General features: G+C 62.2%; 2 protein-coding genes across 2 annotated transcripts in view; both read left to right on the top strand.

The window, feature by feature from the left end:
- The window catches only part of LOC136305563 (DNA-directed RNA polymerase II subunit RPB1), a 38617-nt gene extending 23582 nt beyond the window's left edge, over positions 1–15035 (top strand). The window contains exons 16-29 of the mRNA XM_066208837.1: positions 211–394; positions 1124–1295; positions 4246–4351; positions 5532–5737; positions 6597–6821; positions 7802–8048; positions 8553–8653; positions 8735–8839; positions 10078–10260; positions 10482–10685; positions 11006–11192; positions 12351–12464; positions 12733–12882; positions 13791–15035. Coding sequence (XP_066064934.1) covers positions 211–394; positions 1124–1295; positions 4246–4351; positions 5532–5737; positions 6597–6821; positions 7802–8048; positions 8553–8653; positions 8735–8839; positions 10078–10260; positions 10482–10685; positions 11006–11192; positions 12351–12464; positions 12733–12882; positions 13791–14947 — 3341 coding nt within the window. The 3' untranslated portion in view covers positions 14948–15035. The remainder of the gene's footprint in view (positions 1–210; positions 395–1123; positions 1296–4245; positions 4352–5531; positions 5738–6596; positions 6822–7801; positions 8049–8552; positions 8654–8734; positions 8840–10077; positions 10261–10481; positions 10686–11005; positions 11193–12350; positions 12465–12732; positions 12883–13790) is intronic.
- Positions 15036–17618: 2583 nt separating this feature from the next.
- WRAP53 (WD repeat containing antisense to TP53) lies at positions 17619–26183 on the top strand. The gene is made up of 10 exons (XM_066208839.1): positions 17619–17794; positions 17928–18026; positions 19408–19516; positions 20293–20381; positions 20888–20978; positions 21923–22055; positions 22521–22729; positions 22984–23087; positions 23493–23636; positions 24574–26183. The coding sequence occupies exons 1-10, from the start codon at positions 17619–17621 to the stop codon at positions 26024–26026; spliced, it is 2607 nt and encodes an 868-aa protein (XP_066064936.1). The 3' UTR covers positions 26027–26183.
- The last annotated feature ends 507 nt before the right edge of the window (positions 26184–26690 follow it).

The raw sequence follows: 26690 nt of genomic DNA, 5'->3' as shown, positions 1-26690 counted from the left end.
CAAACCCTCCCCAGATGCCTCCTGGAGACCCCAAACCCTCCCCAGATGTCTCCTGGAGACCCCAAACCCTCCCCAGATGTCTCCAGGGACCCCAAACCCTCCCCAGATGTCTCCAGGGACCCCAAACCCTCCCCAGATGCCTCCTGGAGACCCCAAACCCTCCCCAGATGCCTCCAGGCTCCCCCCTGAGCCCCGTTGTCCCCTCCCCAGGGTACATCCAGCGGCGCCTGATCAAGTCCATGGAGTCGGTGATGGTCAAGTACGACGCCACGGTGAGGAACTCCATCAACCAGGTGGTGCAGCTGCGCTACGGCGAGGACGGGCTGGCCGGCGAGAGCGTCGAGTTCCAGAACCTGGCCACCCTCAAACCCTCCAACAAGGCCTTCGAGAAGAAGTGAGGGGACACCCTGGGGACGCCCTGGGGACGCGGCCTGGGGCGGGGCGTGGGCGTGGGAGGGGTCCGAGACCCCGGGTGAGGTCACTGCGGGTCTTCTTCAGGGAGTTGGGGACATCCTGAGGTCTCCGGGTGGCTCCTCCTCAATGTGGACGTCATTTTAATGGCCCCAACCTTCTCCTGGACACATTTTGGGGATCTTGGTGTCCCCAACCTTCTCCTGGACACATTTTGGGGATCTTGGTGTCCCCAACCTTCTCCTGGACACGTTTTGGGGATCTTGGTGTCCCCAACCTTCTCCTGGACACATTTTTGGGGATCTTGGTGTCCCCAACCTTCTCCTGGACACGTTTTGGGGATCTTGGTGTCCCCAACCTTCTCCTGGACACATTTTTGGGGATCTTGGTGTCCCCAACCTTCTCCTGGACACGTTTTGGGGATCTTGGTGTCCCCAACCTTCTCCTGGACACATTTTTGGGGTCTTGGTGTCCCCAACCTTCTCCTGGACACATTTTGGGATCTTGGTGTCCCCAACCTTCTCCTGGACACATTTTGGGGATCTTGGTGTCCCCAACCTTCTCCTGGGATCATTTTTGGGATCTTGGTGTCCCCAACCTTCTCCCGTCGCATTTTTGGGACCTTCCCCAAACGTCGTTGTCCCCGAGCCGCCCTGGCCTGACCCGGGCCACCCTCTGGTGTCCCCTGAGGTGTCCCCGTGTCCCCCCCCAGGTTCAAGTTCGACTACACCAACGAGCGGGCGCTGCGGCGGACGCTGCAGGAGGAGCTGGTCAAGGACATCCTGTCCAACGCCCACATCCAGAACGAGCTGGAGCGCGAGTTCGACCGCATGCGCGAGGACAGGGAGGTGCTCCGGGTCATCTTCCCCACCGGGGACAGCAAGGTGACACCGGGACCCGCCCCAAAATCCACCTGGGGCGCCCCAGAAACCCCTGGAGCACCCCAAAATCCACCTGGGACACCCCAAAACCCAACCTGAGCACCCCAAAATCCACCTGGGCACCCCAAAATCCACCTGGGCACCCCAAAATCCACCTGGGCACCCCAAAATCCACCTGGGACACCCCAAAACCCAACCTGAGCACCCCAAAATCCACCTGGGCACCCCAAAATCCACCTGGGACACCCCAAAATCCAACCTGGGACACCCCAAAATCCACCTGGGCACCCCAGAATCCACCTGGGACACCCCAAAATCCACCTGGGGCACCCCAGAAACCCCTGGGGCACCCCAAAATCCACCTGGGACACCCCAAAATCCAACCTGAGCACCCCAAAATCCACCTGGGACACCCCAGAATTCACCTGGGACATCCCAAAATGCACCTGGGGCACCCCAAAATCCACCTGGGGCGCCCCAGAAACCCCTGGGGCACCCCAAAATCCACCTGGGACATCCCAAAATCCAACCTGGGCACCCCAAAATCCAACCTGGGACACCCCAAAACCTGACTGAGATAGCCCAAAACGCACCTGGGACACCCCAAAATCCACCTGGGGCACCCCAAAATCCACCTGGGGCGCCCCAGAAACCCCTGGGGCACCCCAGAATTCACCTGGGCACCCCAAAATCCAACCTGGGCACCCCAAAATCCACCTGGGCACCCCAAAATCCACCTGGGCACCCCAGAATTCACCTGGGACACCCCAAAATCCAACCTGGGACACCCCAAAACCTGACCGAGATAGCCCAAAACGCACCTGGGGCACCCCAAAATCCACCTGGGACACCCCAAAATCCAACCTGGGCACCCCAAAATCCACCTGGGCACCCCAAAATCCACCTGGGCACCCCAAAATCCAACCTGGGACACCCCAGAAACCCCTGGGACATCCCAAAATCGATCTGGGGCACCCCAAAACCCAACCTGAGCACCCCAGAATTCACCTGGGACACCCCAAAATCCACCTGGGCACCCCAAAATCCACCTGGGCACCCAAAACCCACCCGGGACACCCCAAAACCCACCTGGGACACCCCAAAATCCACCTGGGACACCCCAAAACCCACCTGGGTCTCCCCAAAATCCCGCCAAGGCCCCCCAGTTTCGGGGGTCTGACCCCCATCTTTGACCTCTGACCCCCCTTTTAAGGTTCTGACCCCGTTTTTGGGTTTCCCACCCTCGTTTGTTTGGAGTCCTGACCCCTGGTTTTGACCTCTGACCCCCTTCTCGAGGTTCCTGAATCCATTTTGGGGGGTCTTGACTATTTTGGGGTTCCCGACCCCATATTTGGGGGTTCCTGATCCAATTTTTGGGGTTCCCGACCCCATTTCGAGGTTCCCGACCCCATTTTGGGGTTCCTGGTTCCATTTTGGGGGTTCCCGACCACATTCTTGGGGTTCCTGGCTCCATTTTCGGGGTTCCCGACCCCATTTTTTGGGGTTCCCGACCCCATTTTTTCGAGGTTCCGACCCCATTTTGGGGGTTCCCGGCTCCATTTTTTTGGGATTCCCGACCCCATTTTGGGGTTCCTGGCTCCATTTTCGGGGTTCCCGACCCCATTTTGGGGTTCCTGGTTCCATTTTTTGGGGTTCCCGAATCCCATTTTTTTGGGGGTTCCCGACCCCATTTTGGGGTTCCCGACCCCATTTTGGGGTTCCTGGTTCCATTTTTGGGGTTCCCGACTCCCATTTTTTGGGGTTCCCGACCCCATTTTGGGGTTCCTGGTTCCATTTTTGGGGTTCCCGACCCCATTTTTTTGGGGTTCCCGACCACATTTTGAGGTTCCTGACCACATTTTTTGGGGTTCCCGACCCCATTTTGGGGTTCCTGGTTCCATTTTTGGGGTTCCCGACTCCCTTTTTTTGGGGTTCCCGACCCCATTTTGGGGTTCCTTGTTCCATTTTTGGGGTTCCCGGCTCCATTTTGGGGTTCCTGGTTCCATTTTTGGGGTTCCCGACCCTATTTTTTGGGGTTTCCGACTCCCATTTTTTGGGGTTCCCGACTCCATTTTCGGGGTTCCCGACCCCATTTTGGGGTTCCTGGTTCCATTTTGAGGTTCCCGAATCCAATTTTTTTGGGGGTTCCCGACCCCATTTTGGGGTTCCCGACCCCATTTTGGGGTTCCTGGTTCCATTTTTTGGGGTTCCCGACCCCATTTTGAGGTTCCCGATCCCATTTTTTGGGGTTCCCGACCCCATTTTGGGGTTCCTGGTTCCATTTTTGGGGTTCCTGGTTCCATTTTTGGGGTTCCCGACCCCATTTTTTTGGGGTTCCCGACCACATTTTGAGGTTCCTGACCCCATTTTTTGGGGTTCCCGACCCCATTTTTGGGGTTCCCGACTCTCTCTTTGGGGTTCCCGACCCCATTTTTGGGGTTCCCGACTCCCATTTTTTGGGGTTCCCGACCCCATTTTGGGGTTCCTGGTTCCATTTTTGGGGTTCCCGGCTCCATTTTTGGGGTTCCCGACCCCATTTTGAGGTTCCCGGCTCCATTTTTTGGGGTTCCCGACCCCATTTTGGGGGTTCCCGACCCCATTTTGAGGTTCCCGAATCCCATTTTTTGGGGTTCCCGACCCCATTTTGGGGTTCCCGGCTCCATTTTTGGGGTTCCCGACCCCATTTTTTGGGGTTCCCGACCCCATTTTTTGGGGTTCCTGGTTCCATTTTTGGGGTTCCCGACCCCATTTTTGGGGGTTCCTGAATCCCATTTTTTGGGGTTCCCGACCCCATTTTGGGGGTTCCCGGTTCCATTTTTGGGTTTTCCAACCCCATTTTTGGGGTTCCCGGTTCCATTTTTGGGGTTCCCGGTTCCATTTTTGGGTTTTCCAACCCCATTTCTGGAGTTCCCGACTCCCCTTTTTGACCTCTGACCCCGTTTTCACCCCCCAGGTGGTGCTCCCCTGTAACCTGCTGCGCATGATCTGGAACGCGCAGAAGATTTTCCATATCAACTCGCGGCTGCCCTCGGACCTGCACCCCGTCAAGGTGGTGGAGGGTGAGTGGGCGACCCCCAGACCCCTTTGGAAACCCCTGGAGAACATCTGGGGGGGCTTGGGACCCGCCGAGGGACTCGGGAAGCTCCCGGGGGACACGTGGGGAGCCCCAAGAAGGTCCCGGGGGGACTTGGGACCACCCTGAGCCCCCCAGGAAGGTTCTGAGGGGACTCCAAGGACCCCAGGGGAGTCCTGGGGAGTCCTGGGGACCCTCAGGACGCTCTGATGAGGTTGGGGAGACCCCCAAGAAGGTTCTGGAGCTCCTTGGGTCCCACAGGAAGCCGGGACGGGTCTGGGGTCCCTCAGGAAGGTCCTGGAGGTCCTTGAATCCCTCAAGAAGGTTCTTGGGTTGCTCAGGAAGGTTCTGGAGGTCCTTGAATCCCTCAAGAAGGTTCTTGGGTCCCTCAGGAAGGTTCTTGGGTCCCTCAGGAAGGTCCTGGAGATCCCTGAGTCTCTCAGGAAGGTCCTGGAGGTTTTTGGGTCCCTCAGGAAGGTCCTGGAGGTCCCTGAGTCTCTCAGGAAGGTCCTGGAGGTTTTTGGGTTCCTCAGGAAGGTCCTGGAGGTCCTTGAATCCCTCAAGAAGGTTCTTGGGTCCCTCAGGAAGGTCCTGGAGGTCCCTGAGTCTCTCAGGAAGGTCCTGGAGGTCCCTGGGTCCTTCAGGAAGGTTCTGGAAACCCTCAGGAAGCCGGGATGGGTCTGGGGTTCCTCAGGAAGGTTCTGGAGGTCCTTGAGTCTCTCAGGAAGCCGGGACGGGTGTGGGGACGCTCTGGAAGGTTCTGGAGACCCTCAAGAAGCCAGGAGGATGTTCTGGAAGGTTCTGGGGACATTCAGGAAGCCGGGACGGGTGTGGGGACGCTCTGGAAGGTTCTGGGGACCCTCAAGAAGCCAGGAGGATGTTCTGGAAGGTTCTGGGGACATTCAGGAAGCCGGGACGGGTGTGGGGACGCTCTGGAAGGTTCTGGAGACCCTCAAGAAGCCAGGAGGATGTTCTGGAAGGTTCTGGAGACCCTCAGGAAGCCGGGACGGGTGTGGGGACGCTCTGGAAGGTTCTGGAGACCCTCAGGAAGCCGGGACGGGTGTGGGGACGCTCTGGAAGGTTCTGGAGACCCTCAGGAAGCCGGGACGGGTGTGGGGACGCTCTGGAAGGTTCTGGGCCCCCCTGCGAGCCCGCCGTCCCCGCAGGGGTGAAGGAGCTGAGCCGCAAGCTGGTGATCGTGAACGGGGAGGACCCGCTGAGCCGGCAGGCGCAGGAGAACGCCACGCTGCTCTTCAACATCCACCTGCGCTCCACGCTCTGCAGCCGCCGCATGGTGGAGGAGTTCCGCCTCAGCGGGGAGGCCTTCGACTGGCTGCTGGGCGAGATCGAGTCCAAGTTCAACCAGGCCATCGTGAGAGCGGCTTTGGGGTCGTCTGGGGGGGGTTGGGGTCAGGTCTGGGGATTTGGGGTCAGATCTGGGGGTTTGGGGTCACGTCTGGGGGGTTTGGGGTCAGGTCTGGGGGGTTTGGGGTCAGATCTGGGGGGTTTGGGGTCACGTCTGGGGGGTTTGGGGTCACGTCTGGGGGGTTTGGGGTCACGTCTGGGGGTTTGGGGTCCCTGTTGGCGGGTTTGGGGTCACTTGGTGGGTTTGGGGTCCCTGTTGGTGGGTTTAGGGTCCCTGCTGGCGGGTTTGGGGTCCCTGTTGGTGGGTTTGGGGTCCCTGTTGGCGGGTTTGGGGTCCCTGCTGGCGGGTTTGGGGTCCCTGTTGGCGGGTTTGGGGTCCCTGTTGGTGGGTTTGGGGTCCCTGTTGGCAGGTTTGGGGTCCCTGTTGGCGGGTTTGGGGTCCCTGTTGGTGGGTTTGGGGTCACTTGGTGGGTTTGGGGTCCCTGTTGGTGGGTTTAGGGTCCCTGTTGGTGGGTTTGGGGTCACTTGGTGGGTTTGGGGTCCCTGTTGGCGGGTTTGGGGTCCCTGCTGGCGGGTTTGGGGTCCCTGTTGGTGGGTTTGGGGTCCCTGTTGGCAGGTTTGGGGTCCCTGTTGGTGGGTTTGGGGTCCCTGTTGGTGGGTTTGGGGTCACTTGGTGGGTTTGGGGTCCCTGTTGGTGGGTTTGGGGTCCCTGCTGGCGGGTTTGGGGTCACTTGGCAGGTTTGGGGTCCCTGTTGGCGGGTTTGGGGTCCCTGCTGGCGGGTTTGGGGTCCCTGCTGGCGGGTTTGGGGTCACCCCTGCGGTTCCTGTCCCATCCGCGTCACTCCGCCGTCCCCGTGTCCCCGCAGGCGCACCCCGGCGAGATGGTGGGCGCTCTGGCCGCGCAGTCCCTGGGCGAACCGGCCACTCAGATGACCCTCAACACCTTCCACTACGCCGGCGTGTCGGCCAAGAACGTCACCCTGGGCGTGCCGCGCCTCAAGGAGCTCATCAACATCTCCAAGAAACCCAAAACGCCGTCGCTGACCGTCTTCCTGCTGGGCCAGAGCGCCCGCGACGCCGAGCGCGCCAAGGTGGCGCCTGGGGACGCCCCGGGGACGCCCCGGGGACACCTCGGGGACACCTCGGGGACACCTCGGGGACACCTCGGGGACACCCCGGGGACACCCCGGGGACACCTCGGGGACACCTCGGGGACACCCCGGGGACGCCTCGGGGACACTGGGAGGAGTTGGGGGTTTGGGGCGTTCCTGGCGGTGTGGGGTGGGCTGCGGGGTTGTGTCCCCTCTGTGTTCCCGTGTCTTTGATGTTCCCGGATCTCTGTCCCCTCTGGACATCCTGTGTCGCCTGGAGCGCGCCACACCCGGTGTCCCCTGCGTGTCCCCAATGTCCCCTGAGTGTCCTCAGTGTCCCCAATGTCCCCTGAGTGTCCCCGGTGTCCCCTGAGTGTCGCCAATGTCTCCTGTCTGTCCCCAATGTCCCCTGAGTGTCCCCAATGTCCCCTGTCTGTCCCCAATGTCCCCTGAGTGTCCCCAGTGTCCCCTGAGTGTCCCCAATGTCCCCTGTCTGTCCCCAATGTCCCCTGTCTGTCCCCAATGTCCCCTGAGTGTCCCCGGTGTCCCCTGAGTGTCCTCAGTGTCCCCAATGTCCCCTGAGTGTCCCTGGTGTCCCCTGAGTGTCCCCAATGTCCCCTGTCTGTCCCCAATGTCCCCTGAGTGTCCCCGGTGTCCCCTGAGTGTCCCCAGTGTCCCCAATGTCCCCAGTGTCTGAAATGTCCCCATGTCCACTGAGTGTCTGTGTGTCCCCAATGTCCCCTGAGTGTCCCCTGAGTGTCCCCTGAGTGTCCCCAATGTCCCCAATGTCCCCTGAGTGTCCCCTGAGTGTCCCCAGTGTCCCCTGAGTGTCCCCAATGTCCCCAGTGTCTGAAATGTCCCCATGTCCACTGAGTGTCTGTGTGTCCCCAATGTCCCCAATGTCCCCTGACTGTCCCCGATGTCCCCTGACTGTCCCAGTGTCCCCCGAGTGTCCCCTGAGCGTCCCCCTGTCCCCCCAGGACATCCTGTGCCGCCTGGAGCACACCACGCTGCGCAAGGTGACGGCCAACACGGCCATCTACTACGACCCCAACCCGCAGAGCACGGTGGTGGCCGAGGACCAGGAGTGGGTCAACGTCTACTACGAGATGCCCGACTTCGACGTGAGCCGCATCTCGCCCTGGCTGCTGCGCGTCGAGCTCGACCGCAAGCACATGACGGACCGCAAGCTCACCATGGAGCAGATCGCCGAGAAGATCAACGCCGGTGCGCCGGCCCGGCTGGGGAGGGGCACGGGGAAGGCCTTGGAGGGGGTTTGGGGGGACCTGGAGGGGGTTTGAGGTGGTTTGGGATGGGTTTGAGGGACCTAAAGGTGGTTTGAGGTGGTTTGAGGGCACCTGGAGGGGTTTGAGGGCACCTGGAGGGGGTTTGAGGGCACCTGGAGGGGTTTGGGGGATCTGAGGAGGGTTTGGAGTGTGTTTGGGGGATCTAGGGAGGGTTTGAAGGCACCTCAGGAGCTTTTGGGGGGATGCTGGGTGGGCTTGGAGGATCTTTGGGTTGCCCTGAGAGGGTTCGAGGTGATCTGCAGAGGGTTCGGGGGGTGGGACCTCGAGATGGTTTGTGGTGAGCTGGCTGAGTTTTGAAGTCACCTGAGAAGCTTTTGGGATGAGCTCCGGGAGCTCCTGGCGGATCTGTGACCCTTCCCACCCGACCCCGAGGGTCCCTTGGGTGCCGTCAGCTGGGGGCTCACCCTGTCCCCACCCCGGCCAGGCTTCGGCGACGACCTCAACTGCATCTTCAACGACGACAACGCCGAGAAGCTGGTGCTGCGCATCCGCATCATGAACAGCGACGAGAACAAGATGCAGGAGGTGCCAGGGCACACCTGAGGGCACACCTGAGGGGACACCCGAGGTGGCCTGGGCCTCACCTGCCCCGTGTCCACCTTCCAGGAGGAGGAGGTGGTGGACAAGATGGACGACGACGTCTTCCTGCGCTGCATCGAGTCCAACATGCTGACCGACATGACCCTGCAGGGCATCGAGCAGATCAGCAAGGTGGGGACACCTGGGCGGGGCCTTGGGGACACCTGGAGAGGTCCAGGAGGTCCCCAGGGACACCTGGAGGGGTCCAGGAGGTCCCCAGGGGCACCTGGAGGGGTCCAGGAGGTGCCCAGGGACACCTGGAGGGGTCCAGGAGGTGCCCAGGGACATCTGGAGGGGTCCAGGAGGTCCCCAGGGACACCTGGGCGGGGCCTTGGGGACACCTGGAGAGGTCCAGGAGGTCCCCAGGGACACCTGGAGGGGTCCAGGAGGTCCCCAGGGACACCTGGAGGGGTCCTGGAGGTCCCCAGGGACACCTGGAGGGGTCCTGGAGGTCCCCAGGGACACCTGGAGGGGTCCAGGAGGTCCCCAGGGGCACCTGGAGGGGTCCAGGAGGTCCCCAGGGACACCTGGGTGGGGCCTTGGGGACACCTGGAGAGGTCCAGCAGGTCCCCAGGGACACCTGGAGGGGTCCAGGAGGTCCCCAGGGACACCTGGGGGGGTCCTGGAGGTCCCCAGGGACACCTGGAGGAGTCCAGGAGGTCCCCAGGGGCACCTGGAGGGGTCCAGGAGGTCCCCAGGGACACCTGGGTGGGGCCTTGGGGACACCTGGAGAGGTCCAGCAGGTCCCCAGGGACACCTGGAGAGGTCCAGCAGGTCCCCAGGGACACCTGGAGGGGTCCAGGAGGTCCCCGGGGACACCTGGAGGGGTCCTGGAGGTCCCCAGGGACACCTGGAGGGGTCCAGGAGGTCCCCAGGGACACCTGGAGGGGTCCAGGAGGTCCCCAGGGGCACCTGGAGGGGTCCTGGAGGTCCCCAGGGACACCTGGAGAGGTCCAGCAGGTCCTCAGGAACACCTGGAGAGCTCCATGGTGACCTTTGTAAAGTTCCAGGAGACCTTTAGAAGGTCCAAGATGGTCCCTGGGGGCACTTGAGAAGGTCCCTGGATCACCTGGGTGCTCTGAAGGGCTCCAGATCTCCAGGTAGATCCTGAGGAGCACCTGGAGCCCTCCATGGAGACTTTTGGTTCTCAGAGACCTTTAGAAGCTCTGGGACACCTTTGGTGACCCCGTGGTGACCCCTGTCCCCACCTGGCCAGGTGTACACGCACCTGAGAAGGTCTTGGAGTACCACCAGGTTCTCTGGGGGTCCTGAGGAGCACCTGGAGCTCTCCAGGAGGTTCTAAGAGACCTTTAGAAGGTTCAGGACACCCCTGGCGACCCCGTGGTGACCCCCTGTCCCCACCTGGCCAGGTGTACATGCACCTGCCGCAGACGGACAACAAGAAGAAGATCATCATCACGGAGGACGGGGAGTTCAAGGCGCTGCAGGAGTGGATCCTGGAGACGGACGGCGTCAGCCTCATGAGGGTCCTGAGCGAGAAGGACGTGGACCCCGTGAGGACCACGTCCAACGACATCGTGGAGATCTTCACCGTGAGTCACCTGGGCTGGGGACGCACCTGGGGACACACCTGGGGGAGAGGGACACACCTGGGGGTGAGGGACACACCTGGGTTCTCACGGTGGAGATCTCCACCAGCCCCTTCCCAACCCTGTGGATCTCAGGGATTCCCAAACTCTTGGGTTTTGGGGGAATCCCCACCCCTGGATTTTGGGGAACTCCCAGCCCCTCACCTGCGGCACGCCCCGGGCAGGTGCTGGGGATCGAGGCCGTGCGGAAGGCGCTGGAGCGGGAGCTCTACCACGTCATCTCCTTCGACGGCTCCTACGTCAACTACCGGCACCTGGCGCTGCTGTGCGACACCATGACCTCCAGGGGACACCTGATGGCCATCACCCGGCACGGCGTCAACCGCCAGGACACCGGGCCCCTCATGAAGTGTTCCTTCGAGGAGACGGTGCGGGAACGGGAACTGGGGCGGGATTTGGGCTTTGGGGTGGGATTTGGGCTTTGGGGTTTGAGGTTTGGAGTTCGGGGGCGGTTTTATGGAGTGTGACATCAGGGGGACACCTCATGGGTGTCACCTGTCACGGCGTCAACCGCCAGGACACCGGGCCCCTCGTGAAGCGCTCCTTGGAGGAGATGGGGTGGGATTTGGGGTGGGAGAGTGGATTTGGGGCCGCAAACGGAGCATCGTGGGGAACGTTTTCGAGGGTTCTGAAGGGTTTTGATGGATTTAGGGGTTCGGGGCTGATTTCGGGGTGTCCCTCCTGTCAGGTGGACGTCCTGATGGAGGCAGCTGCCCACGGCGAGAGCGACCCCATGAAGGGCGTGTCCGAGAACATCATGCTGGGCCAGCTGGCGCCGGCCGGCACCGGCTGCTTCGACCTGCTGCTGGACGCCGAGAAATGCAAACACGGCATGGAGATCCCCAGCGCCCTGCCCGGGCTCGGCGTCGGCGGCCGTGAGTCCCCAGAGCCCCCGGGGACAGCCGCGGGAAACAGCCGGGAGCACGGGGACAGCCCCGGGAACGCGGGGACAGCCCCGGGAACACGGGGACAGCCGCGGGAACACGGGGACAGCCGCGGGAAACAGCCGGGAGCACGGGGACGGCCCCGGGAACACGGGGACAGCCCCGGGAAACAGCCGGGAACACGGGGACAGCCGCGGGAACACGGGGACAGCCGCGGGAACACGGGGACAGCCCCGGGAACACGGGGACAGCCCCGGGAAACAGCCGGGAACACGGGGACAGCCGCGGGAACACGGGGACAGCCCCAGGAAAACACCCGGGAACACGGGGACAGCCCCGGGAAACAGCCGGGAGCACGGGGACAGCCCCGGGAAAACACCCGGGAACACGGGGACAGCCCCGGGAAAACACCCGGGAACACGGGGACAGCCCTGGGAACGCGGGGACAGCCCCAGGAAAACACCCGGGAACACGGGGACAGCCGTGGGAAACAGCCGGGAACACGGGGACAGCCCCGGGAACACAGGGACAGCCCCGGGAAAACACCCGGGGACAGCCCTGGGAACACAGGGACAGCCCTGGGAACACAGGGACAGCCTGGGTAAACAGGGACAGCCCTTGGGAATGGTGGCCTGGCTCCCTCAGGAGGAGCTGGGGACACCCCACGGGTGGTGACACAAAGACCTTCAAGGTCATCGTGGTTTTGGGTGTCCCACGGCGAGAGGGGACAGCTCCAGGTTTTGGGGTTCGCACAGATTTTGGGATCCGCCATGACTGGAACGTGTGGGTCCTCCAAGGGGGGAGTTGGGGACACCCACGGAGACCCCCAACATCACCGTGGCCACCACTGTCACCATGTCCTGGTCACCTGGGTCCTCTCGGGAAGATGGGGACACACCTGGGATTTTGGGGTTCCCCTCTGATTTTGGGGTTCCTCTGGCACTGAAGTCCATGAGGGAGGAGTTGGGGACACCCCAAGGGTGGTGACACAAACCCCCCCGCCCCCAATGTCACCGTGGCCACCAACGTGTCCCAGCTCCGGTCACGTGGTGTCCCCCAGATGTTGACGTCCCCCGGATTTTGGGGTGCCCCAGATGTTGACATCCCCCCCCGATTTTTGGGGTGCCGCTGACCCCTCTGTCCCCACAGCCACCGGGATGTTCTTCGGCTCGGCCCCCAGCCCCATGGGGGGGATGTCCCCGGCCATGACCCCCTGGAACCAGGGCGCCACCCCGGCCTACGGCGCCTGGTCCCCCAGCGTGGGTGAGTCTGGGGGGCACTGGGAGGGACTGGGAGGGGGTTTGGGGTGTAAAATGGGGAATTCGGGCTGTCCTGGGCTATGCTGGGGGGTGAATTGGGGTGTTTTTTGGGGCGGGGGGAGCTCTGAGGTGGGTTAGAAGGTTCTGGGGTGGGGGGTGTGTTTGGGGGGTCGGTTCCGTGTCCTGGGGGCGGTGTGGGGTGTTCTGGGGTGGGGTTTTGGGGGGTCCTGGGTTGGATTTGGGATCCCCCTGAGCCCCCGTTTCCCCCACAGGCAGCGGGATGACCCCGGGAGGGGCCGGCTTCTCTCCCAGCGCCGCCTCCGACGCCTCCGGCTTCAGCCCCGGTTACTCCCCGGCCTGGTCGCCCACGCCCGGCTCGCCGGGGTCACCCGGACCCTCCAGCCCCTACATCCCTTCTCCCGGTGAGTACAGCCCCAAAAACACCCCGAAATAACCCGAAACACCCGAAAAACACCCTGGAACACCCTGAAACAACCCAAAACACCCAAAAACCACCCTGGAACCCGAAACAACACCCTGAAACACCCTGAAATAACCCAGAACACCCGAAAAACACCCTGGAACCCGAAACAACGCCCTGAAACACCCTGAAATAACCCAGAACACCCGAAAAACACCCTGGAACACCCTGAAATAACCCGAAACACCCGAAAAACACCCTGGAACCCGAAACAACGCCCTGAAACACCCCGAAATAACCCGAAACACCCGAAAAACACCCTGGAACACCCTGAAACAACCCGAAACACCCGAAAACCACCCTGGAACCCGAAACAACACCCTGGAACACCCTGAAATAACCCAGAACACCCGAAAAACACCCTGGAACCCGAAACAACACCCTGAAACACCCTGAAATAACCCAGAACACCCTGTAACCCGAAACAACACCCTGGAACAGCCTGAAATAACCCGAAACACCCTGTAACCCTAAACAACACCCTGGAACAGCCTGAAATAACCCGAAACACCCTGTAACCCTAAACAACACCCTGGAACACTCTAAAATATTCCTGGAACAACCCCAAATAACCCCAGACACCTTTAAAACACACTTAACTGCACCCTAAAAGAGGCTGAAACACCCCGACCAACCTGTAACACCCCAAGATAACCAACACCACCCTGTGAGCCCGAACAACACCCTGAGACACCCCAACGCGGCCCAATAACACTGTCGCTGAGCCCCACGACACCCCGACACCACCCCAGAGGGCTCCAGGGTGTCTCCAACAGCCCCACGACACCCAACTGAGCTCCCCCAACACCCTCCCGACCCCCTGGTGACGTCCGTGTGTCCTCTCCGCAGGTGGGGCCATGTCCCCCAGCTACAGCCCGACGTCCCCCGCCTACGAGCCGCGGTCACCGGGCGGCTACACCCCGCAGAGCCCCAGCTACAGCCCCACTTCCCCCAGCTACAGCCCCACCTCGCCCAGCTACAGCCCCACCTCGCCCAACTACAGCCCCACCTCGCCCAGCTACAGCCCGACCTCGCCCAGTTACAGCCCCACCTCGCCCAGTTACAGCCCCACCTCGCCCAGCTACAGCCCGACCTCGCCGAGCTACAGCCCCACCTCCCCCAGCTACAGCCCCACCTCTCCCAGTTACAGCCCGACCTCGCCCAGCTACAGCCCGACCTCTCCCAGTTACAGCCCGACCTCGCCCAGTTACAGCCCCACCTCGCCCAGCTACAGCCCCACCTCTCCCAGTTACAGCCCCACTTCCCCCAGTTACAGCCCCACCTCGCCCAGTTACAGCCCGACCTCCCCGAGCTACAGCCCCACCTCTCCCAACTACAGCCCCACCAGCCCCAACTACACCCCGACCTCTCCCAGTTACAGCCCCACGTCTCCCAGTTACAGCCCCACCAGCCCCAACTACACCCCGACCTCGCCCAACTACAGCCCCACCTCTCCCAGTTACAGCCCCACCTCGCCCAGTTACAGCCCCACCTCGCCCAGTTACAGCCCGTCCAGCCCCCGCTACACCCCGCAGTCGCCCACCTACACCCCCAGCAGCCCCAGCTACAGCCCCAGCAGCCCCAGCTACAGCCCCACGTCCCCCAAGTACACCCCGACCAGCCCCAGCTACAGCCCCAGCTCCCCCGAGTACACCCCGACGTCGCCCAAGTACAGCCCCACCTCGCCCAAGTACAGCCCCACGTCCCCCAAGTACAGCCCCACCTCGCCCACCTACAGCCCCACCACGCCCAAGTACAGCCCCACCTCGCCCACCTACAGCCCCACCTCGCCCGTCTACACCCCGACCTCGCCCAAGTACAGCCCCACCTCGCCCACCTACAGCCCCACCTCGCCCAAGTACAGCCCCACCTCGCCCACCTACAGCCCCACGTCACCCAAGGGCTCCACCTACAGCCCCACGTCGCCCGGCTACAGCCCCACGTCGCCCACCTACAGCCTCACCAGCCCGGCCATCAGCCCCGACGACAGCGACGACGACAACTGAGCCGCCCGCGGGGACTGGGGGGGCGAGGGGGTCACCCCGCCAACACCCCCCAGCCCGTGGGCGTGACCCCCACATCGATGTGGGCATGGGGTTGTTGTCACCCCCCCCCCAAAAAAAAAAACCCCTCAGGCCGTGGGGGTGACCCCCACATCGATGTGGGATCTGTGGGGTCGGGGTTGTTGTCACACCCCACAAAAACCCCACATCGATGTGGGGACGCGGTTGTCGTCACCCCCAAACCCCCCAGGCCGTGGGGGTGACCCCCACATGGGTGTGGGGTCGGGGCTGTCACCCCCTGAACCCTCACAGGCTGTGGGGGTGACCCCAAATTGTCACCCCCCAAACCCCCACGTCCATACGGGGTCACCCCCCCAAAACCTCTCCAGGCTCTGGGGGTGACCCCCAAGTTTCAATGGGGCGCGGGGTTTTTGTCACCCCCAAAAACCCCACAGGCCGTGGGGGTGACACCCGGATTTGTATGGGAACGGGGTTGTCACCCCACAGGTCTTCTTGGGGGTGACCCCAATGGTGACGGGGTCGTCACCCCCAAACTGAAACGGGGTTGGGGTTGTCACCCCCAAATTCCAGTGGGGACAGGTTGTCGCCCCCCAAAGTCCCCACCGACTGTTGGGGTGACCCCCCAAGTCGGGAGGTGACACCAGAAGGTGGTGGCGGCTCAGTTCGGGGTGTCCCCTAAATTGGGGTCACCCCCAAAGTTGGAGAGACCCCCGAGTTCAGAGGGGGAATCCCATAATCCAACTGGACCCCCAAGTTCAGAGGGGGCAACCCCCAGTTGGGGTGGGGGAGGGGCAGGTGGGGGGGGCTGTAATTTATGGGAATTGTTAATTAATGGGGACGGGGGGTGGGGGCGGGGCTGGGGGGTGTTCGGTGGCGGTTTTGGGGGTTGGGGGGGGCGGGTCATTTGCCCCTCCCCCACCCCCTTTATTTTACTGTTTTCACTTTCGGGGGTTGTTGAGGGGGGGGAGGAGGGGAAGCGAATTTCGGGGGATTTGGAATTTTGGGGGAAATTAATAAAAGTTTTACTGGTTTTCACCTGCGGCTCTTTTTGGGGGGGAGGGGGACACCCCAAACGCCCTCACTTGGGGACACCTGGACACACCTGGGCACCTGCGGTGGCCCCACCCTGCTGGGACTCCCCTCTGAGATCCCCCCGGGGTGTGGTGGCCCTGGGGACCTTGAGGGGGATGTGGGGGAACATCATGGTGGCCGTGGTTGGGCTGTGGTGGAACATCATGGTGGCCATGGTTGGGTTGTGGTGGAACATCATGGTGGCCGTGGTTGGGTTGTGGTGGAACATCATGGTGGCCGTGGTTGGGTCACGGTGGCCGTGGTTGGGTCATGGTGGCCGTGGTTGGGTCATGGTGGCCATAGTTAGATCACGGTGGCCGTGGTTGGGTCACGGTGGCCATGGTTGGGTTGTGGTGGCCGTGGTTGGGTCGTGGTGATCATGGTTGGGTCATAGCGATCGTGGTTGGGTGGTGGTGGCTGTAGTTGGGTTGTGGTGGCCATGGTTGGGTCATGGTGGTCATGGTTGGGTCATGGTGGCCATGGTTGGGTCACGGTGGCCAGGGTTGGGTGGTGGTGGCCATAGTTAGGTCATGGCGGCCATGGTTGGGTCATGGTGATCATGGTTAAGTCACGGTGGCCATAGTTAGGTCATGGTGGCCGTGGTTGGGTCATGGTGGCCATGGTTGGGTCATGGTGGTCATGGTGGCCATGGTTGGGTCGTGGTGATCATGGTTGGGTCATAGCGATCGTGGTTGGGTGGTGGTGGCCGTGGTTGGGTTGTGATGGCTGTAGTTGGGTTGTGGTGACCACGGTTGGGTCACGGTGGCCATGGTTGGGTGGTGGTGGCCATAGTTAGGTCATGGCGGCCATGGTTGGGTGACAACGGTCATGGTTAAGTCACGGTGACCATGGTTGGGTCATGGCGGCCCATTGGTTGCTCCACAGCCACTCCGGGGACCCCCTTTAGGCACCCCCAAACCCTCAGGTGACATTTTGGGGTCCCCCGGGGCCCTGGACCCCCTCAGGTGACATTTTGGGGTTCCCCGGAGCCCTGGACCCCCTCAGGTGACATTTGGGGTCCCCTGAAGCCGTGGACCCCCTCAGGTGACATTTGGGGTCCCCCGGGGCCCTGGACTCCCTCAGGTGACATTTGGGGTCCCTCAGAGCCCTGGACCCCCTCAGGTGACATTTTGGGGTCCCCGGAGCCCTGGACCCCCTCAGGTGACATTTGGGGTCCCCCGAAGCCCTGGACCCCCTCAGGTGACATTTGGGGTCCCCCGGGGCCCTGAACCCCCTCAGGTGACATTTGGGGGTCCCTCAGAGCCCTGGACCCCCTCAGGTGACATTTTGGGGTCCCCGGAGCCCTGGACCCCCTCAGGTGACATTTGGGGTCCCCCAGAGCCCTGGACCCCCTCAGGTGACATTTTGGGGTCCCCCAGCTCCCTCCAACCCCTTTTGGGTCCGATTTTGGGATCCCGCTCCAGGATCCCGAACCGCGCCAGTCCCCTCTTGGCGGGAAACGCCGAGACCCCGCCCACGGGGGGGAGGAGCCAACAGCAACGCGCCTCTCTCCATATATGGACGTAGAGGCGTGGCCGAGAAAAGCGCGCGGACGCCGAGGGGGGCGTGACCTCGCCGCGTCATGGCGGAGGCCGCGGGCGGCGATCCCTGTGGCGGGAGCGGGGGGAGGGTTTGGGAAGATTTTGGGTTTTTTGAGGACGATTTTGGGGGGTTCGGGGGGGGCTCGGAGCCCGCCCCTCCCCCCGCGGCCGCTCCGGGGGTCCCCGCGCCCCCTCAGGACTCGGCCCCGCCCATCGAGTGAGTTTTTTTGGGGGGGATTTTATTTTTTTTGGGAGGGAGGGAGGTTCTTTGGCTCTCCGAGAGGGTTTTTTTGGGGTTTTTTTCATTTTGGGGAGGGGGTCGCTGACGCCCCCCCCCCCTCTCTCTGCAGGTTCCCCCCGTACGAGCTGGGCCGCCCCCCCTACGAGGTTTGGGGGGCGCGGGAGGAATTCGCGCAGCGCCCCGAGAATTTCCTGCGAGGCTGCAAATGGTGAGAGCCCCCCGCGCACCCCCAAAACATCCCTAAATCACCCCGAGACCCCTTCAAATCACCCTAAAACACCCCAAAACATCCCTAAATCACCCCGAAACCCCTTCAAATCACCCTAAAACACCCCAAAAATCCCTAAATCACCCCGAGACCCCTTCAAATCACCCCGAAACATCCCTAAATCACCCCGAGACCCCTTCAAATCACCCTAAAACACCCCAAAACATCCCTAAATCACCCCGAAACCCCTTCAAATCACCCTAAAACACCCCAAAACATCCCTAAATCACCCCGAAACCCCTTCAAATCACCCTAAAACACCCCAAAACATCCCTAAATCACCCCGAGACCCCTTCAAATCACCCTAAAACACCCCAAAACATCCCTAAATCACCCCGAGACCCCTTCAAATCACCCTAAAACACCCCAAAACATCCCTAAATCACCCCGAGACCCCTTCAAATCACCCTAAAACACCGCAAAACATCCCTAAATCACCCCGAGACCCCTTCAAATCACCCCAAAACATCCCTAAATCACCCCGAGACCCCTTCAAATCACCCCGAAACATCCCTAAATCACCCCGAGACCCCTTCAAATCACCCTAAAACACCCCAAAACATCCCTAAATCACCCCGAAACCCCTTCAAATCACCCTAAATCACCCCAAAACATCCCTAAATCACCCCGAGACCCCTTCAAATCACCCTAAAACATCCTTAAATCACCCCGAAACCCCTTCAAATCACCCTAAATCACCCCGAAACCCCTTCAAATCACCCCAAAACATCCCTAAATCACCCCAAAACATCCCTAAATCACCCCAAAAACTCCTTGGATCACCCCAAAACCTGCTTAAATCACCCCAAAACTTCCTTAATTCACCCCAAAACCCCTTTAAATCACCCAAAACTTCCTTAAATCGCCCCGAAAACTCCTTGGATCACCCCAAACCCCCTAAATCACCCCAAAACCCCTTCAAATCACCCCCAAAATCCCCTAAATCACCCCAAAACTTCCTTAATTCACCCCAAAATCTTAAATCACCTCACAATCTCCTTAAATCACCCCAAACCCCTTAAAAATCACCCCAAAACCTCCTGAAATCACCCCAAAACCTCCCCGCTCCTCATGGGGGGTTGGGTTTGGTGGGGGGGTCTCCTGGGGGGGGGATTGAGAGTTCTTGGGGAGAGTTTGGGGGGGTCGGGGTTACCTGGGGAGGGGTTTGGGGGTCCCTTTGGGGGGCAAACGTGGGGGTCCCCCCCACCTGGGGGGTGTTTTTGGGGTCTCTGGGGGTCTCCGGGGGTCCCCTCCACCTGGGGGGTGTTTTTGGGGTCTCCGGGGGTCACAACGGGGGTCCCCACCCCTGTCCCCCCCCCAGGGCCCCCGATGGCTCCTGCATCCTGACCTGCAGCAACGACAACGTCCTGAGGATCTTCGACCTCCCCTTCCCCCCGGGACCCCCCCCGGGGGCGCCGCTGCCCGAGATGGTGGGGGGAGGGCGGGGGGGTCACTCTGGAGGTCCTGGGGGGATCTGGGGGTCACTCCGGGGTCACTCTGGGGTCACTCCGGGGGTCCTGGGGGGGGGTTGGGGGGTCTGGAGGTCACTCTGGGGTCACTCCGGGGTCACTCTGGAGGTCCTGGGGGGGGTTTGGGGGGTCTGGGGTCACTCCGGGGTCACTCTGGGGGTCCTGGGGGGATCTGGGGGTCACTCTGGGGTCACTCCGGGGTCACTCTGGGGGTCTTTGGGGGGGTTTGGGGGGTCTGGGGGTCACTCCGGGGTCACTCTGGGGGTCTTTGGGGGGGTTTGGGGGGTCTGGGGGTCACTCCGGGGTCACTCCGGGGTCACTCTGGGGGTCCTGGGGGGATCTGGGGGTCACTCTGGGGTCACTCTGGGGGCCCTGGGGGGGTTTGGGGGGTCTGGGGGTCACTCCGGGGTCACTCTGGGGGCCCTGGGGGGGATTTGGGGGGTCTGGGGGTCACTCCGGGGTCACTCTGGGGGCCCTGGGGGGGTTTGGGGGGTCTGGGGGTCACTCTGGGGTCACTCCGGGGTCACTCTGGGGGTCCTGGGGGGATCTGGGGGTCACTCTGGGGTCACTCAGGAGGTCCTGGGGGGGAAATCTGGGGTTCTGGGGGGATTGGGGGGTCTGGGGGGGGTTTGGGGGGTCTGGGGGTCACTCTGGGGTCACTCCAGGGTCACTCTGGGGGTCCTGGGGGGATCTGGGGGTCACTCTGGGGTCACTCAGGGGTCACTGGGGGGTCGCAGCTCCCGGCCGTGCAGGTGGCCGAAGGTGACACCATCTACGACTTCACCTGGTTCCCCCTGATGGACTCCAACCAGCCCCCCACCTGCCTGTGAGCCACTGGGAGGGACTGGGAGGGGACTGGGAGGGACTGGGAGAGGATTGGGGAGCACTGGGAGGGAACTGGGAGCACTGGGAATGGACTGGGAGCACTGGAAGGGGACTGGAGTGCACTGGGAGGGGACTGGGAGCACTGGGAATGGACTGGGAGAGGATTGGGGAGCACTGGGAGCACTGGGAATGGACTGGGAGCACTGGGAGGGGACTGGAGTGCACTGGGAGGGGACTGGGAGGGCACTGGGAATGGACTGGGATGTACTGGGAGGAGAACGGAGGCTGCTGGGATGCCACTGGCTCGTTACTGGGATGAACTGGGAGCACCCGGGGGCCTTAGGGGAGGGGCCCGGCAGGGGCTCAGGGTAACTGGTTGTTACTGGGAGGAACCGGTGGGGGTGTACTGGGAACAGGGCAGGTTCCTGGGGGGTCACTGCTGGTCCGTACTGGTCTATACTGGTTTATACTGGTCTGCACTGGTCCATACTGGTTTATACTGGGCAGGGTGGCCTCCAGCTGCCGGGACAACCCCGTGCACCTTTGGGACGCCTTCGACGGGAGCCTGCGGGGGTCGTTCCGCGCCCTCAACCACCTGGTGGGCAACTGGGACAAACTGGGAGCACCTGACCCCCTTTGATGGGAGAAGTTCCGGGGTCCCCCCTGTACCTGGGTGGGTTTCGGGGTCCCCCCTGTACCTGGGTGGGTTTCGGGGTCACCCCGGGGTGGGTTTTGGGGTCTCCCTGGATGCCCCTGGCTGTATTTTGGGTCCCCGGCTTTATTTGGGGTCCCCCGGCTGTATTTTGGGTCCCCGGCTGTATTTGGGGTCCCCCGGCTGTATTTTGGGGTCCCCGGCTGTATTTGGGGTCCCCCGGCTGTATTTGGGGTCCCCCGGCTTTATTTGGGGTCCCCGGCTGTATTTGGGGTCCCCCGGCTTTATTTGGGGTCCCCGGCTGTATTTGGGGTCCCCCGGCTGTATTTTGGGGTCCCCGGCTGTATTTTGGGGTCCCCCGGCTGTATTTTGGGGTCCCCTCGCTGGTTTTGGGGTCCCCCGGCTGTATTTTGGGGTCCCCCGGCTGTATTTGGGGTCCCCCGGCTGTATTTTGGGGTCCCCGGCTGTATTTGGGGTCCCCTGGCTGTATTTTGGGGTCCCCGGCTGTATTTTGGGGTCCCCCGGCTGTATTTGGGGTCCCCCGGCTGTATTTTGGGGTCCCCCGGCTGTATTTGGGGTCCCCCGGCTGTATTTTGGGGTCCCCTCGCTGGTTTTGGGGTCCCCCGGCTGTATTTTGGGGTCCCCCGGCTGTATTTGGGGTCCCCCGGCTGTATTTTGGGGTCCCCCGGCTGTATTTTGGGGTCCCCTCGCTGGTTTTGGGGTCCCCCGGCTGTATTTTGGGGTCCCCCGGCTGTATTTGGGGTCCCCCGGCTGTATTTTGGGGTCCCCCGGCTGTATTTTGGGGTCCCCCGGCTGTATTTTGGGGTCCCCTCGCTGGTTTCGGGGTCCCCGGCTGCTTTCGGCCCCCCGGTGACAGGCTGCCCCCCCAGGACGAGCTGGTGGCCCCCCACTCTCTGGCCTTCTCCCCCGACGGGTCGCTGCTCCTGGGGGGCTTCGACGGCGCCGTCCGCGAGTTCCCCACCGAGCGGCCGGGCAGGAGCAGCCACGAGAGATCCCTGAGCCGTGAGGGGCGGGGCCTAACGGGGGGCGGGGCCTGGCGGTGGGAGGGCCCGGGGGGCGGGGCCGAAAGGGGGTGGGATCTGAGGGGGAGGTTCTCACTCATTAATTGGGGGGAGATTGGAGTTTGAGTAAAGGGGGGTGGGGCTTAAATGGGTGTGGTCTGAAGGGGAGGGGCCTGCGGGTAACGAGGGGGAGTGCCCCTCCTGTATTTTGAGGGAAAGGGGGCGTGGCTTTGATGGGTAGGGCAAAAGGGGAGGGGCTGTGGGGCGTGGTTTGGGGATTAAGGGTTGAGGGTGGGGCACAAATGGGCGGGGCATAAAGAGGATGGGCAGGGGTAGTTAAATGGGTGGGGCATAGGAGGGCGTGGCTTTGATGGGTGTGGACAAAGGCGGCGGCGCTTGGGTGGCATTGAAGGGGTGTGGTCTCAACGATGTGGGCATGGCCTAAGCTTTGTCTCCACCCCCACAGGCGGCTCGCAGGGCCAGCGAGGCCTGATTGGCTGCCTGGCCTTCAGCCCCCGCCAATCGCTGTTCGCCTGCGGCTCCTATGGGCGGAGCCTGGGGCTGTACCCGCTGGAAGGGGGCAGGGCCGTGGTGTTCTGGCCCCGCCTCCCGGCCGCGCCCACTCACCTGCGCTTCAGCACCTGCGGGAATCAGCTCTACGTGGGCGGGAGGAAGGTGGGCGTGGCCTGTGGATGTTATGAGGGCGTGGCCTCCTGGTGGGCAGGGCTTTGTGGATGTGGGTGTGCCCTCCGTGTTAGGGGCGTGGCTTCCCGCTATTAGCATAAATCTGGGCGTGGTTCTAGGGGGAAGCTTTGGGGTGTGGTTGGCGTCGCCCGTTGCCCTGGGTGTGGCTTTGTGGGCGGGGCTAGTGGGCTGGGAGGTGGTTGAGTGCCTGATGGGCGTGTCCCAGCTTGGCTCCGCCCCCCCAGGACCGCCACATCCTGTGCTGGGACCTCCGTGCCCCCGACCAGCCCCTCCTGGCGCTGCCGCGGCGCGTGGCCACCAACCAGCGCGTGACCTTTGACCTCGACCCGTGAGTGACCCCCCCAAAAATCCGGGGCCCTTTGGGGGACGTCCTGAACACCCGGGTCACCTTTGGAGGGGATTTTAGGGGGTCCTGGACACCTGGGTCACCTTTGGAGGGGATTTTTGGGGGGTCCTGGACACCTGGGTCACCTTTGGAGGGGATTTTTGGGGGTCCCGGACCCCTGGGTCACCTTTGGAGGGGATTTTTTGGGGGTCCTGAACACCTGGGTCACCTTTGGAGGGGATTTTTGGGGGTCCTGGACACCTGGGTCACCTTTGGAGGGGATTTTGGGGGGTCCTGGACACCTGGGTCACCTTTGGAGGGGATTTTGGGGGGTCCCGGACCCCTGGGTCACCTTTGGAGGGGATTTTTGGGGGTCCCAGACCCCTGGGTGTCACTGTCCCCCCCCAGGTCGGGGCAGTTCGTGGTCAGCGGTGACACCGATGGCTTTGTCACCGTGTGGGACACCCTGAGCCCCCCCAGGGCTGGAGACCCCCCCGAGCTGCCCCCCCTCCTTCGCTTCCGCGCCCTCCGCGACTGCGTCAACGGCACCAGGTAAACCCCCCCCCCGAAAAAAAAATATTGGGGGACCCCCCCCAAAAAAAATCTGCGCTCACCCCAAAAATCCCGGAGGTATCAGGGATTTGCTCCTCCCCACGCCAAAAAAAAAATCTGGGAGCTTCCCAAAATTCCTGAGACCCCACCCCAAATATCAGGGGACCCCGGGGTGAACTGGGGGTGTCTGAGCCCCCCCAGGTTGTCCCCTTGGTCACCCCAAACCCCTCAAACTGCCCCAAGTCGTCCCCAAAAAATCTCTGCCCCAAATTTCTGCACCAAATCCCCCCCCCCCCCCCCCAATTTCCACCCCAAATCCCCCAAATCTTTGCTCCGACTCCCCCAAACTTTCCTCGGCACCCGTCACCCTGAATCCCCCCAAATTTCCCACCCAGCCTCCTCCCTAAATTTTCATCCAAATCCCCCAGAATTTTCACTTAAATCCCTCAAATTTTCATCCAAATCTCTCAAATTTGCCCCTTAGCCTCCACCCCAAATCCCCCCCCCAAATTCCCCAAATTTCCCCCCCAAATCCCCCAAATCCTGACTGAAATTTCCCCCCAAATCCCCCAAATTTTCCCCCCAAATTCCCCAAATTTCCCCCCAAATCCCCCAAATTTTTCCCCCAAATCCCCCAAATTTCCCCCCAAATCCCCCAAATCTTCCCCCCAATTTTTTTCCCCCAAATCCCCCAAATTTCCCCCCCAAATTTTCCAAATTTCCCCCCAAATCCCCCAAATTTTTCCCCCAAATTTCTCCCCCCAAATCCCCCAAATTTCCCCCCCAAATCCCCCAAATTTCCCCCCAAATCCCCCAAATTTTTCCCCCAAATTTCCCCCCCAAATCCCCCAAATTTTTCCCCCAAATTTCCCCCCCAAATCCCCCAAATTTCCCCCCAAATTTCCCCCCCAAATCCTGACCCGGCTTTCCCCCCCAGCCTCCACCCCAAGCTCCCTGTCCTGGCCACGGCCTCGGGCCAGCGGCTCTTCCCGGCGCTGTGGGACAGTGACAGTGACCAGGAGGGGACAGAGGACGGGCCAGCGCCGGGAGGGGACATCCGCCTGCAGTTCTGGTGGTGGGGACCCGAGGACAGCGGCTGGGACCGCCCTGGGGACAGCGGGAGCGGCGATTGTCACCTCCCTGGGGACGCTGAGATCCCTGATTATCACCTCCACCTCCCAGGGGTCACCGTCGGTGATTTTTGTCACCTCCACCTCCCTGGGGACACTGGGTGCGGCGACTGTCACCTCCGTGGTGACAGTGAGACCGCTGGCTGTCACCTCCCCGGGGACACCGGGAGTGGCGATGGTCACCTCCCCGTCACTGGGGACACCGGGAGTGGCGATGGTCACCTCCCCGTCACTGGGGACACTGGGACTGGCGATTGTCACCTCCCCGGGGACACTGGGACTGGCGATTGTCACCTCCCCGTCACTGGGGACACTGGGAGTGGTGATTGTCACCTCCCCGTCACTGGGGACACTGGGAGTGGCGATTGTCACCTCCCCGGGGACACCGGAAGTGGCGATGGTCACCTCCCCGTCACTGGGGACACTGGGATTGGCGATTGTCACCTCCCCATCACTGGGGTCACTGGGACTGGCGATTGTCACCTCCCCGTCACTGGGGACACTGGGACTGGCGATTGTCACCTCCCCGTCACTGGGGACACTGGGATTGGCGATTGTCACCTCCCCGGGGACACTGGGATTGGCGATTGTCACCTCCCCGTCACTGGGGACACTGGGATTGGTGATTGTCACCTCCCCGTCACTGGGGACACTGGGATTGGCGATTGTCACCTCCCCGTCACTGGGGACACTGGGATTGGCGATTGTCACCTCCCCGTCACTGGGGACACTGGGATTGGTGATTGTCACCTCCCCGTCACTGGGGACACTGGGATTGACGATTGTCACCTCCCCGTCACTGGGGACACTGGGATTGGTGATTGTCACCTCCCCGTCACTGGGGACACTGGGTTTGGTGATTGTCACCTCCCCGTCACTGGGGACACCGGGAGTGGTGATTGTCACCTCCCCGTCACTGGGGACACTGGGATTGGCGATTGTCACCTCCCCGTCACTGGGGACACTGGGATTGACGATTGTCACCTCCCCGTCACTGGGGACACTGGGATTGACGATTGTCACCTCCCCGGGGACTCCGGGAGTGGCGATTGTCACCTCCCCGTCACTGGGGACACTGAGACCACTGATTGTCACCTCCCCATCACTGGGGACACTGAGACCACTGATTGTCACCTCCCTGGGGACACTGAGACTGCTGACTGTCACCTCCCTGGGAGCACCGAGTGTCACCCCCTTGGGGACAACAGCGAGGACGTCCCCATGGACACCGAGTGTCACCTGTCCGGGGACAGTGGCTGAGACACCCTCGGGGACACCGGAATCGGCCACCCCACCTGTGCCGGGGGTGACACCGATTGTGACACACCCCGGGGGGCAGTGACAGTGACTTGTCACCCTTGGGGACCCCAATTGTCACCCCCTGGCCCTGGTTGTATTAAAGGTGTTGTGATTGTCACCCTTTGTCACCCGTGTGGGCTGTCACAGATGGAGGTGTGGCCATTTGCAGCTGCCCCGCCCCCTAACCCCCCCCCCCCCAGGTACCCCCAAAATCTTCCCCACCCCCTCAGAGGTCCCCACACTCCAATTCCGGCGTTGCCCCTTTAAGAGCCCCCCAAGGGGGTGGGGTCTGTTCCTAAGCAGCTTCACCGTCACCATGGCAACGGTGGGAGTGTGATGTCGCCATGGAGGTTGTGTGGCACTTCTGGCCACGCCCCCCAGCCCGAGGCCACGCCCATCGGTGTGACTACACCCATCCATGGTCAGCTCTGTGTGTAGCCGCGTTGCCTTTTAGCCACGCCCCCTTTTATAAGCCTGCCCATGCTAATTAACCCTAATAAGCCCCACCCACTCCACACCACACCCCATTCCCCGAAGCCACGCCTTTTAACCTTTCAAACCACGCCCCGCCTCCCTCGAATCTCACAAACCACGCCCCACGACCGCACCCACATATGGTCACGCC

Source organism: Chamaea fasciata, unplaced genomic scaffold (genome assembly GCF_029207755.1).
Source record: "Chamaea fasciata isolate MVZ Bird 193981 ecotype frontalis unplaced genomic scaffold, bChaFas1.0.hap1 SCAF_492, whole genome shotgun sequence".
Taxonomy (NCBI): Eukaryota; Metazoa; Chordata; class Aves; order Passeriformes; family Sylviidae; genus Chamaea; species Chamaea fasciata.
This window is presented reverse-complemented; position numbering and strand designations above follow the sequence as displayed.

What these genes read in the sequence shown, in the direction of transcription:
- WRAP53 (XM_066208839.1), top strand. Translation starts at nt 17,619, where the DNA reads ATGGCGGAGGCCGCGGGCGGCGATCCCTGTGGCGGGAGCGGGGGGAGG. An exon ending in GGGCGCCGCTGCCCGAGATG is followed by an intron (nt 19,517 to 20,292) that starts GTGGGGGGAGGG and finishes GGGGGGTCGCAG; the next exon opens with CTCCCGGCCGTGCAGGTGGC. An exon ending in AACCAGCCCCCCACCTGCCT is followed by an intron (nt 20,382 to 20,887) that starts GTGAGCCACTGG and finishes TATACTGGGCAG; the next exon opens with GGTGGCCTCCAGCTGCCGGG.